The sequence below is a fragment of the Cydia pomonella genome, chromosome 18 (genome assembly GCF_033807575.1).
Source record: "Cydia pomonella isolate Wapato2018A chromosome 18, ilCydPomo1, whole genome shotgun sequence".
Classification (NCBI taxonomy): Eukaryota; Metazoa; Arthropoda; class Insecta; order Lepidoptera; family Tortricidae; genus Cydia; species Cydia pomonella.
In genome coordinates, this window is record NC_084720.1 from 12,915,026 (window position 1) to 12,928,446 (window position 13,421).

Sequence of the window (13,421 nt, forward strand, 5' to 3'; positions counted from 1 at the left end):
GGACGTGTATTTATGTCGCATCAAATTTTAACGCGTCATTAGCGCAAGTAAGAATTTCCTCCTTTCTATAAAGTTTCTATACAAGTGTGAAAAAACACTTATTAGGTATATTAATATTATTGCAAACGTATATAGTTTTCATCATCTTCACGTCAAGACCCTTAGACGGTAAAGTGAGCAAAAAAATTTACTTCCGATCATACACACTTACACCGAAAGAACGTTGACACCGTACACCGTGCCGTATCATTACCAAACATTCTACTTGTGACAAAATTAAATGATTTCGTCGGTATTTTTTTACGACATATTTTATTGGCATTTTAAAACTTTTATGTTAACGATCGTCGCATCTCACAGCAAAAACTTATTATAACATCAATAAACTTTACAACCCATTACATTTTACTGCAATTTTAAGGGATTCCAATATAGAATTACTGCATGTTTAATTATGTCGCAACGCAATTGACGAAAACATCTCCTTACGGAAAACATCAAAATACGCAAGAACGCTGCACCTGGAGGTTATTCAGATACCAAACCAAGTCACTGCCAATTAGATTTCAATATCAACCTTCCCGCTTGCAGCTACGAGAGAGACGGCCCGTTTCGTGAGATATTTCTATCTAACTAGTAATACTTTAAGCGAAAGTATCTTCGTAATATAATAAAAACAAGTTACTAACTTACCCGAGCGCTACTCTAGAGTAATTTTGCCCCGGCAGCCATCGTGAATCGTTACCAAGATTTCTTAATTTCGAATTATATTGTTATGGAATTTTCATTTCCGAATACGAGTCCAGTATTCAATACCCATACCCATTGACATCAAGACGCGAAAAATGATTAGCCGTTACCCATAATTACTGATCCGCTTATTAACACGTACAGACGTGCGAATAGGCACTAAATCGAGCTCAAAAACGTGTTTTTTATTGAAATTTAAATGTGGAATTTGAATGCCTTAAAATTAGCTGAAGTAACGATGTAAGGCAACCAGGACCTTGATTATTTACAAAGAAAACTGTACATGCATATCTAGTCCGATAAATTAGGATTTTCCTTATTTACTTGTACAGGAGGCATTCGAACTTAAGCTTATTATGAACGCACAAAATGGTTTAAGCTCGAATTGTTTAGAAAAGCACAAGCAGGCTCTGGGCTCGAAAATGGATACTGACAATGCTAGTCACGATGAACGTTTAGATCAGAGAAAAATAAAAGGAGATCAATGAGACCATAAAACAAAAATATTTCTTTGATTTACTTATCGCGATTCTTTAAACTAACGTTAAAATTACAATAAAAAAAAACCAAGTTGAGAAGACCAAGTCCCGTTTTTTTTAAACAATACAAAGCTGCTAACTATTCACTATTTAATACAAAATAACATAAAACAATTATTTTCCCGACTAGCGTATAAAAAACATAGTGTGCAGTAAATGACCAAAATGACCGAAGCCTGTGCCAGGGCTAGTTACAAATCCCGTGACATATTCGGAGAGCGATCGGTATAAGTAATGGTAATCGTAATTAGTTCCAAATTGCGCCACAACGAACGTATTTCGCTCAGGTAGAAGCATTTTACCTTCCCCTGTCAAAGAGCCCTTGACGATGATGGCGATTTTTAGTCATATACTCCAGAAAACCTTGGTAGGAACGAAGATGTCTCGACCTCTATCTCAAGTATGATCGATGAACCCACGACATTATCATAATATTATTAGCAGCTACCGTAATCCTAATCTCGCTAACTCGCTATTCATCAAGGCGGCATTAACCCTTTATAAGGCATATGGATGTCAGAAATTATGCAAAATTGAACCTTATCACTTTGAAATAAAGTTCAAAATCATGTATGAAATATATTCCCTCTGCCTATAAAGGCTTAAGCTAACGCTGGTTTAATAAGTTGTCGGGCCTAATGGATGATAGAGGCAATATTAGCATACACTATTAATTTGTTCGATGCCCACCCAGATGATTGTGGTGACGAAGTAATCGCGTTTTAATTGAGTGCACAGTAATGCACTTATATTTACAAGATAGGTTGCTTACATAGAGAAACCTCGACAAATGGAATCTCGGGAGATAATAATATTGTGCATGGGATTAGTAATGGCTATTGGTTATTTAAAATGTGAAAGTTATTCAAGCCATTTAGGGTGCAGTAGGTTCAGCCAGCAGAGTTAATTAGCAATCTTGAGTCCTTTCTCTAGTAACATCATCGATTCGAAATCTGATTTCTTGACTTTAGATCGAAAAAAAAATCACAAACATATGTCTAAAACGCACCTTAAAAATGTGTAACGTTTTTTGATTGAACTCATCGCTTACTTTTTTTGTTAAGACTTGCAGAAAATTAAAATTTCATAAGTAACATTATATCTGCGATCCCGGGCATGCACAGACATCACGCTCACGCTTATGCTCAGTGAGAGTGACAAGAACCTGAACCCATGGGGCCTTAAAGCAATTGATATATGTATAATATCTTTTGAGTGTGTTTAAACTACCCAACGACGTAAAAGATAACTGTAAAAAGAACTGCTTACCATCAGGCTTATGTATGCTTGTTTGCCACCGAGGTAGTATAAAAAGAAGTTTATACTCAGATACAATTGCAAGCAATGAAAACAGGACTCTTAGTACTGAGATTTTATACCTACGTAGTGACCCGTCATAAGTAATATTAATTACAACCATACATGAACTGAATGAATAAAAAACGTTATTTATGTCCCGTTAGTACTTTCATAATACCTATAAGTAAACAAAAACCGGCAACTTAGTTTTTGTTACAGGTTTTCGAATTATTCAGGTCCCAATTAACTAGGTTTGACTGTACATTTATAAAACAATCAATAAAGCATTGTAGTATTAAGTATGACGTACGACTACATATATTTCTAGTGCGTTAGTAGACGAGTGTTTGAAGTGTGTTTATACACTTTATTTTTTCATACATGATACTTGTACTTGTCAGAACTGTAAATAAGATAGTATTTTAGCAAAAAAAAACTGACTAACTCATTTTATGCAATAGGCGAATGACGTTAATTTTTAAAATTACCTCTATTCAAATAATTTAGGTTAGTACTTGTTGTTAAAAATGTGTGCAAATTAATCAACAATAAAAAAAGTTTTTTTTTGGAAATTCTGAACCGAGGAGCAAGATTCATCTTAGCGCTTTTCCCGGTTACTTATTTTTACAAGAGACAGACAGTTTGCTTTCCAACGTATTGAAAACCTTTGTCAACGTCAAGGCCTCAGAATTAGCCAGTAATCGCGCCTTTTTTTACCTAAGAGCTATAAATAAATGTTCATACAATAATTGGTATGAATGAAACGGGAGAATCTAAGTCCTCCAGTTTGGTAACCAAGTGCCTAAGTGGTCGTATACCAGGGAGCCTAGCCAAGATGATAATATTGGCAAACGCCAAACGAAAACTAAAAATGTTTCATGATTCATGATACTCCGAAACGTCACGTAAAGATTTCCATATATTATTGAATTTAATAAGTGCTTTCTATCAAGGATTATCATATTGACTAGGACCGGGTGTCACCTCAGTTTTTCGCTCTAACAAGACCGTAGTTAATCCTAGACAGGTCACGAACTCGGCTGGAATGTATTATTTAAATAGTTTGCAGCTTTTATTTGTATTCTCATATAATTAGTGTTGGAAACTAGTCGGCCTTAGCTAATGGTATGACTGTTTTAATACAGTTAGAGTAGGAAACATTTGCAAATATTGGGCCAAACACTCGGCACGGGCTCCTGTGTTGAACTTACAAACAAGCTTATATTTTATATTATTTTATTTGGGCAATCAATTGTGACCTTTATGGCACTGAAATAAAGTCTACAAACGGGAGTATGTGTGGTCAGATACGTCGTATTCTGCACGCACAGCGGTAACTCATACTTGAAAGTCATACTGTACCCCTAGTGTAAATTTTATCGACATCATAACGTGACGAACGCGTTTGCGTTAAGTCTCATTTTGTATAGGATTTTGAGTTTCCAAAACGTCCCGCTTGGCGCGCTCTTTCTAAATCCAATACAAAATGAGACTAAACGCAAACGCGTACGTCACGTTTCAAAATCGAATTTAGTTACACTAGGGGTACAGATCAAGCGAAGACTCAAGTATGTATGTAGGTATTCGATAGCTTCTATTAGTTGATAAGAGATAACTTTAATTAGTTAGTAAGTCTTTGTCGCTCACCGTAATGACGAGATTTGCTTGTATTTTTACACGAATAACCTTCAAAGCGTCCTTATGGCAAGCGGATTGCAAGTGACACAAATAGTTGTAACTTTTGCTAAAAATCAATTTATTTGTCGAATTTGAAATTTCAATGGCTCTCAATTCGTTAGGTTCTATTATTTTTAGAGTTCCGTACCAAAAAGTTACAAAAGGAACCCTTATGGTGCGACTCTGTCCAACTGTCTGTCACATCGCTAAATATCTAGATATTGATTTGAAATTTGGAATAGTCATGAACAACGCTAACACGGACACATTATAAGTGTTGTTTTTTTATTTCATTATTATTACCTAACTATGGAAAATGCCCAATATAAAGACGGAGCAAAATTTCACAGTCTAGTTACTAGGTCAAGTGTATAATTTGAAAGTCCTCATCATTCCAAAACAATTTTTTTATCATCGTGAAATAACATTGATTTATGAAGGAAAATTAGAAAAATATAACTTAACAGTAACGGGAGAAAATGAATGAAAACACTGCATTAATATTTAAACAGAACGACAAAAACGACTTGAACTCATACTGTCACGCATCATTACGATCCACTAATAAAACTTTGATTGTTTGTGTATAAACAGACCGATATGAGCTTTTAAGACACGCGCCATTTAAACCAAAGTAGACAGTTTGCTTTTATTTCTCATCCCGATAGAACAAGCGTTCTGTCTAGTACAAACATCGGAATTTTGATATTTATCAAATAGCGGATAAATACTGGAAGCCTATCCTGTTTTAACATCGTGATGTGGTTTTGATACGACTTTCACTGTGAGCAGAGCACAAAACAGCGGCTCACGCTAATTGGTGCTGACCAAATGAAATCAGAGGGCCTAAAATCCTAGCTCGAAAATTCGTTATCTGTTTCTCAAGAGCGATATTTGCATATTAGAGCGATAGAGACAGATAACGAAATTTCGATTTTCGCGGCCCCTCGAAGTCCTCTCGGACGGTATTTTACTCGCACTTAGTCCGCGTGAGATGCCACATGACAAGACACAAAGTTGTATCAAAATGCGATGAAAACCATATCAAGTTATTAAAACAGAATAGGCTCCTCTATGTTTGCTCTCTGTCACGCGTCATTACGTATGAACGGTATGGTCAAGAATCTTTATATTTCGATGAATTGTCATCCGCGCGTGCGCCGTTACATGAACAAAATGGCGTATATCCGTAGCAATATGACGTTTTTTCTGTCATTGCAGGCGGTAGGGTCAACAAGCGCACTTGAGAGCACTTGTCTTTGCTCAATATTGAAATGATTTTTGGTTGACTGGTTTTCTAATTGTATGATAACTAGGAAGCAGATTTATTTTTAGGTATACATAGTCAGCAAGGAACCTTAGGTATGGTTGGGCCATGTCCGTAGTGTATTTGTCCGTCCGTTATCCGTCCAAGGTTTTTGTATTCGGTTGACCTTAGAAATGTGTTACTTCGGAGTTTATTCAAAAATGCACTCCATTGTTCAGCAAAAATAATTTCTTTTTAAATAAAAGGGTGCATATTTTGAGACGTTAACGATTCGTAACATTGGTCAATTTGAGATCATTTATCATTATCATAAAAAAATTCAAAACAACGAGAAATACTGGGGCCAAAGATCAAGATTCGGGTATTGAGTAGGGTCCTAGTCTTGATAAAAATAAATCTATAGGTAAATTAATTGTAATACTTAGGTACGTCGACTTAGTATTATTTTCCGAATGGTACCGGAAAGCGCTCATATCCTAGTTCCACGTAGGAATCCACCTAATTGCAAGAACTAGCAAGCCCTAACCACTCATTAATCTTCATAAGACGAACTAGAAACAAATACTAGGCATTAACCAGTTGGACCGGTGTCACTTGCGCCCTAAGCCTTTCCCACAAGTCCCACAACCACTGTAATCTCCTTAAACACAAGACAAATATAGGGGTGGATTTGGGTCAACCTTAACACAGTGGTATTGGAACTAAAATTACATAAAAAACGTCACATTTTAAGTTTGTAAAGACACGTAAGGTCGTAAGCTGATCTTATCGTCCGAATCCCTAGCAACGGCATTGGAAATAAATGCATAAAAAAGAATATCTGGTTGACAGATATATATAGCGAAAGAGAAGAGAAATACCGAGAAAAAAATATATCAACCACATAATATAAAAGGTTCAGATCGTGTCATACCAGAAGGTTAAGGAGTTCGCAGAGGACCGAACGAGTTGGAGGTTGCTCCACCGACAAGAGCACAGCTCTTAAATATAAAGAATAAGAAGAAGACATACGTAAGTCATCTAAACCGCTTTGATACTCTCAGTGAAAGCGTGAAAATGCGGGAAATCCAATGTCTTGGCAATAGAATATTGTTATAACGATTAATTAGATCGCTAAGCCTACGTTATCAACTTATCATTATCACTCAATGCAGGTTTGACTTTAATGAAAAAATATACGAAACCTATAAAATATGTTTAGGCGCAGTTTTCGAACGGATATACCTACATCTAGGTGCGATTAGGTCCCTTGGAAATATTGAACCCTCTTGTGTACTGAATTGAATTGATTGAAATCATAAACTTATGTTTTCCGTACTCATGCGAGTCCTAAGCAACTGAATTGTCTCAGTATCTGCACGCCGCATCGGACGATAGGTACAGGAGGCCTACCGCGAACACTGGTTCGCAAATTGTGGGCATCTTTCTATTTTACTCCAATCAAGACGTAACTAGAGTGACAGAGACAGATGCCCGCAATTTACGAACTTCGGTGTTCGCGGTAGGCCCTCAGATCTAGTTGCATTGGTCGTTATGCATCAATTATTATCTTTACGTTGGATATCGACGGATAGATCAGAGCAGGCCCGTTTCCGGGGCGGGCTAGTAACAGCACCCTGCAAAGACAGGTATTTGCCGTGCCGTATATGACTGTTCATATTTGCTATATTGAATATTGAAATGCGATCGCGCCGCCGTGATAAGGCTATCGATTTCTTTATAGCTAAGGGAAATATAGTGAGGTTTAGATAACTTTGTGTTGACTTATAGAAAATAATAAACATATCTATAGGTATATGAACGACTTCTGAATCGATCCGGAGAATCCGAACATTGTTTTTTGCTGAGTCAAATATTATCAATAACTTAAAAAATACGTATAATATTTAGTTCGTTTGCCGTTAATTATTTATGATTGATTCCATTCTTCAGTTAAATTCAAAATAGAACCTTTTAAGAAGTCTAGAGGTCCCGATAAGGCCTACCATTTGGGTTTGGAAAGTCTGGTGGCAGTCGCTTTCGTAAAAACTAGTGACTACGCCACTTCTTGGGATTTGTCAAGCAGACCCCAGGCTCCCATAAGTCGTATTTCGTTTCGTTGTAATGTTTAAGCCGAACAAAAAACTAAAAATGGTTCAAAATTTTGATTTTAAAAGATTACAGTTTGGTTTACAAAACGTATTGAATTAAAAGAACTCTCACTAGTCGTCCAAGTCACTATATACTGCAATTAACTGTGGTTTACTAAAATGATTAAATCTGCATACGGTAAACGTCACCAACACTTGCATCTTCCTTCGCTTCTCAGGCTTATCAAGCTTAGCATTCTCGACAACTCAAGCTAGAACATTATCTTCATCTAAACAGTCATACCTGTGCTAGGAGTTAGGACCTTAATATTGTAAGATGGATCGTGTGCTTTCATATCAAGTTAGCGCAAAGACGTGCGAGATGTCATGGGGGTCCAGGGCATCTTCCACTTGAGTTAAGAGACATTTCGCACGATACTGCTATTGATTTTCTCGCTTACGCTTACGCAGCATCAGGTGCGAGTAAGAAAGACGAACTTACTTTGGGAAGTAGGTACCCTGATCCGATTAAAGAAGCGATTGCTCGGTCCAGCCAGTGTAAGTGCGGTCTTTGATTGCTCTTAGTCGATAAGGAACATGAGATCACAATTACGCTGGCGTTCGACTGAGCACAGTAAGTGATTACAGAAAAGATGCCCATCGCCGTGTGCGTCGCGTCGAGTTAGCCCAAGTCATTAGTTGACACCGTGGAAAATTAACACTTCAATAATATATAAAGCCGTTGAGTTAGAGCATGTTTGCGCGAGACAGTTAGGCAAATATCTACCAATCTGTGGTCACAAATACGGATTTACAAAAAGTCAACAATTTGTCGTGTGCCTCGATAGTGACAGGGCTAGTCCATTGACATTGTGCCACCACTCTAATTCCTGTTTGGACTGGGTAAACTATAAATCGATGTTATCTTTGACCGGATTTGACAAATTACGAAATGTATCTATGAAGTAAGATAGGGTTGGTTTGTGGCTTTTGATGAGCTATTGTGTGAATTTAATACTATAGATCTGAGTATTGAGTATTCTGGGTTAAGTTTTTGACACACTGATATTTCCAAGATTTTGTTCGAAATCGACATCGAGGAAGAATATAGGGAAGTTTTTCGCTACTGAGTTAGACGACCAAGTGCTCGTCACATCTTTAAACTTTAGTAACTGTCAATAGAGGTGGCAGCAGGGTGCAAGCAATTGGGTATTAGAGGCATTTCACAAAAAGGCCTCGTCAGATGTCGCCTATGTCGGAGACGTTACGCATGCGACAGCTAACTTAGTAACGTGCAGAAATCGGTATTATATAACTGTAAGGATAACTGGAAGAGTTCCCATACAGGGATAAGTTTGCCTTTGTTGTATTTAATTTACTCTGTAACTGTGTTTTTCGTGTTTTTATTTCTATGTAAAATAAAGTATATACATACATACATACATACATATATACCGTTGAATCTAATGCTAAGTTGTCATGCAAAATATCGGCTTCTTCGCTTTAACAGAAGTGTTGAAAAATTGCGTCACGTACCCGACACTTTCCTGGAGAGCCCCATTAGCATGTCGAGCACTAGGAAGATTAAGTACCTTTTCGACATAAAATCTGTTAATTTTATAACTCTGAGAAATCCAAAATCACAACCGAAGCGGCTAGTTCTTTTGCACTAAGCGGTGGCAGGGATTGATTTCTCTAATCTCTGTATTACACTTATTATTGATAGTATTTTTATGAACTGTTTTATCATATCGTACGAGTTCCATAACAATACACACTTAATAATACTGTTCGTGAATAGGGCTCTAGGTTAAATGGTAAAATGGGTCTATCGTGTAAGCTTTGCGGTTATAATTTAATGATTAATAGTGGTAATAAAACACCAACATGTAAACCCCTTTTCGGAATAAATAAGCTTTTATTTGACAGCTACTTAAGTAAACGGGTAATCAAATTTTACTTACCTACTGGGCATGTTAACTGCCAATAAAGGGAGCTAACCATATAACAAGGTAATTTTATTTGTTTTCCAATCAGACGGATTGAACTAGAGTCGAACGCTAAAGCAAACCACTACAGATTATGCGCGAAATACCTTCATAGTTGGGATTTTTTTTTTAATAACGTCCCATCACAAACTAAATAGTTTAGTTAGGTAACAGCATTGTCAAAGGGGAATACGAGGCAGAGAGAATCACACTGTCTTTACCTTGTGCTAGTACAATACTAACACAAAGAAAAGGCGCCAAAAAGACAGATGAGTATACTTTTATTTTATTTTACGGTAACTGGCTCCTTTCTCCTAAACTTGTTTGTCAGACTATATGTATGTGTCGTATAGCTAGTATAGTATGTGGACAAGTTACGCGGGTAATAATTGTCTGGCCACGTCCCTTTCGCCAAGACCCGCGATTAAAAGACGAAGGCTCTATTTGGTTATTGAAAAGAGGATGCTGAAAGTCCGTGCGAATTGCCCGGTCCGGTACTGATCCCTGTCTCCGAAGCAGTAACTGGGATAAACGCCAACATGACAGACAAATGTAGATAAGTTCGACCATCATATCTGCGCCTATGATAAGCGTATTTTTATCTCTCTCGAGACCATATTTGACGAGTTACCGACTCGCCTACGCTAAGTAGCAATTGGAACATATGGCTAAGTGATAAAGAAAATAATTACCCACCACAGCTCCCATATCCAAGGTAGAGGAAATCATGTGAACCGAGTGAAATCGCTCATCAACAATGAATTTTTGCGACGTTGCGAGCTTTCGCTCACTTCTTTTTACCTTTTGCCTCGCTTCAGCGCTTGTTTTCACTTATTTAGCCTATTCAGATGTCATGCAAAATATAAACTTTGATTCCAAAGGAAAGTGATCGTTACTATCGTTAGTGGTGTAGGATACGTAGTTGTGGTAGAAAAACAATTGAATTTAATAATAACAAAGTTAATCAGGTAAAATGAAGCTTACATACTGTTTTGGTTTACCTAATAAAATAACTTAAATGTAGTTTATATAAATACATATTTATGTGTCTTATGAAACAAGTTCCAAGTAGAAGAGAGCGAAGTATTTATGAGGTGTGAAATAAAATTGCATTTTCACACTTTTACAATGTAGAATATCACTTTTATGATGTGTAAACTAATTAATAAACAGGATGCGAATGAATTTACTGACGTTTACACTTACAATAAAACCTACATACACATATGATTCCAACATGACAATTTCATTACTTACTTAAATATAAGTTTCTGAGCAAACCCTCGTTACTGTCGATTCGCCAAGGAACTTGGATCCAACGAAATTTATGGAAATTTGTTACTTTTATTAATAAAATATTCCCAAATACAATAAGTACAATAAGCTGGCAAGAGAAGCACTGGATTTACAATTTCCTGGACTTAAAAAATACGTTAAATCTAGTCTACTGCATAAGGCATATTACACAGTCGAAGAGTATATTAATAATAATAATTTTTAAGAAAAAAAAAACGACTTCAATGAGGGAGACCGGTGAAAGAACGATTATTGTTGATTTTGGATTTCATACAATGAAATTAAAAAGACAGCGTCCTACGCCTAATTATGTAGAAAAGGAGATAACATGTTTTTTTTTGTCACTGCACCCACCTTGACACATTTCAGATTTGCCCTATGGTTGACTGTATCTGTATTTAAGATAAATTATTTCACACCATGCATGAAATAAAACACCAGGTAATTATTTAAAAAACTAAATAGGTAGGTTAGAAATATAAAATTGTGCCTTGAAATCCTAACCGCTTGATAAACATGCAAAGAGAACAAATTTCCAAACGTGAACTACGCATCATTGAAGAGTTCCGTTCTGTTCATCATCAGCAGTTCCACTTCATCAAATGTCACTTCTACAAATGTAAATACTTGATTTGTTGATGAAAATAATAAGATCACTTATACCTACCTTTACCTTTACCTTTTTTTTCTGTTGTTACCTAACTTTTACGTGTTTTTTCATTTCCTTTCTATTTTTAAATGTATGGTGCACAATAAAGAATATTTACTTACTTACTTACTATATATGCCTTTAACATTTGAGGAGTTACCTCGATTCCTCATGGACCCCACCGTCAGAACTCGAACTTGACAAAAATTTGCCTTGAAAATCTAATTTACTTAACAAACACAGCGAAGAGGACAAATCGCCAAACGTGTACTATGTGTCGTTGAAGAGTTCCATTCTGATCATCATCAGCAGTTCCACTTCATCAAATGTCACTTTTTAAATGTAAATGCTTGATTTGTTAAAGAAAATACAAAAATCACTCTATGTATGCCTTTCACATTTGAAGAGTTCCCTCAATTCCTCATGGATCCCATCATCAGAACTGAGTTTTGACAAAAACGGGACCAATCTGTATATATATAAATTCAAACAAAAAAAAAATTTCAAAATCGGTTTAGAAATGACGGAGTTATGGAGTAATAAACATTAAACAAAAAAAAAAGCATACAACCGAATTGATAACCTCCTCCTTTTGAAATCTTGAAGTCGGTTAAAAATGCATGGCTTCCTACAAATAAATGAATGAAATATGAAATGTATATGTATTGGTAGTAAATTATAATTGAATCATTTTGTAAGCTATTATTTATTTTTTAATTTATTTATAAATGTACTTTTGACGATTCAAAAGGTATTGCAAAGTCCTGTTTGAATAAATGACTTTTACTTTAAAAATGATAGACTTTTAAATAGTCCCATATACAAAGATAATCAAACGTTATTTCTTGTTCACAGAAGCAAAGTGAGCGATGCGATTGGTCGAATGGCCGGGCGCGGGCGGGGGCTAGCATGCTGCCGCTGGTGCTGCTGGCGCTAGCGAGCGCGGCCGGCGCCAGCGTGAGCGAGCTAGCGCGCCGGGACACGGGCGACGTGTTCTCGCTCACTGGTAACTATCATGTTCATGAGCTGTGATTGATCGAGGCTAGAGAGCCGGCAGCGGGAGCGAGCTAGGTCGAATGGCCGGCCATAGGTGAGAGCTAGATGTGAGCAAGCTGCACGCACGTCAGTACCTTCATACCAGCAAGCTACCGCTGGTGCTGCTGGCGCTAGCGAGCGCGGCCGGCGCCAGCGTGAGCGAGCTAGCGCGCCAGGACACGGGCGACGTGTTCTCGCTCACCGGTAACTATCATGTTCATGAGCTGTGATTGATCGAGACTAGAGAGCCGGCAGCGGGAGCGAGCTAGGTCGAATGGCCGGCCATAGGTGAGAGCTAGATGTGAGCAAGCTGCACGCACGCCAGTACCTACATTGGTGATGTATTCAGGCATGGTCCTCTATGGTCAGCTATGTATGTTGGAGACTAGCAAATAATAATAAGAAAAAGCCATCGATATGAGCAATCAACAATTAATGATTCCAGAGTCACCTTTTTCCATTTTTTTTTGCCTACTTGACTAGACTTGTCCCAGTACCTATACAGCAGGGAGGTTTTAAATTTCTTCCAAAGACCATCCTTGAGTGAAATAGGTAACCGTAAAATTAGGTCTGAAACGAGTAAAATCAGGTACCTAAGTACTTTAAAGCAATTAACGTAATGCTTGTCTATTTTTAGCATAAGGCGCAGTAGGTTCAGAAAACGAGGTTTTTAAAAAGTCGTAGTAGTAGCGCATTTTTGGATCACAATACGGCTGCCATAAATTTAAGTATCAATTAGAATCCTGAGTTTTTGATTTTCGCTCGATAGAAAAAAAACACTAACATAGTGATAGGTCTAAAATGCACTTTAAAACTTTGTAACAAATTAACACATAAGCTTGAATTTTCATC

At 37.0% G+C, this 13,421-nt stretch overlaps 1 protein-coding gene across 2 annotated transcripts in view; it reads left to right on the forward strand.

Moving 5' to 3' along the window:
* LOC133527506 (uncharacterized) overlaps positions 1 to 13,421 on the forward strand; it is a 72,075-nt gene that overhangs the window by 49,148 nt on the left and 9,506 nt on the right. Inside the window, exon 2 of one of the 2 annotated variants that reach the window (XM_061864544.1) lies at positions 12,390 to 12,540. In XM_061864544.1, the coding sequence (XP_061720528.1) occupies positions 12,444 to 12,540 (97 nt within the window). In that variant the 5' untranslated portion in view covers positions 12,390 to 12,443. Of the gene's footprint in view, positions 1 to 12,226; positions 12,541 to 13,421 lie in introns of those variants that run through there. The other variant, XM_061864543.1, reaches the window with a different exon arrangement.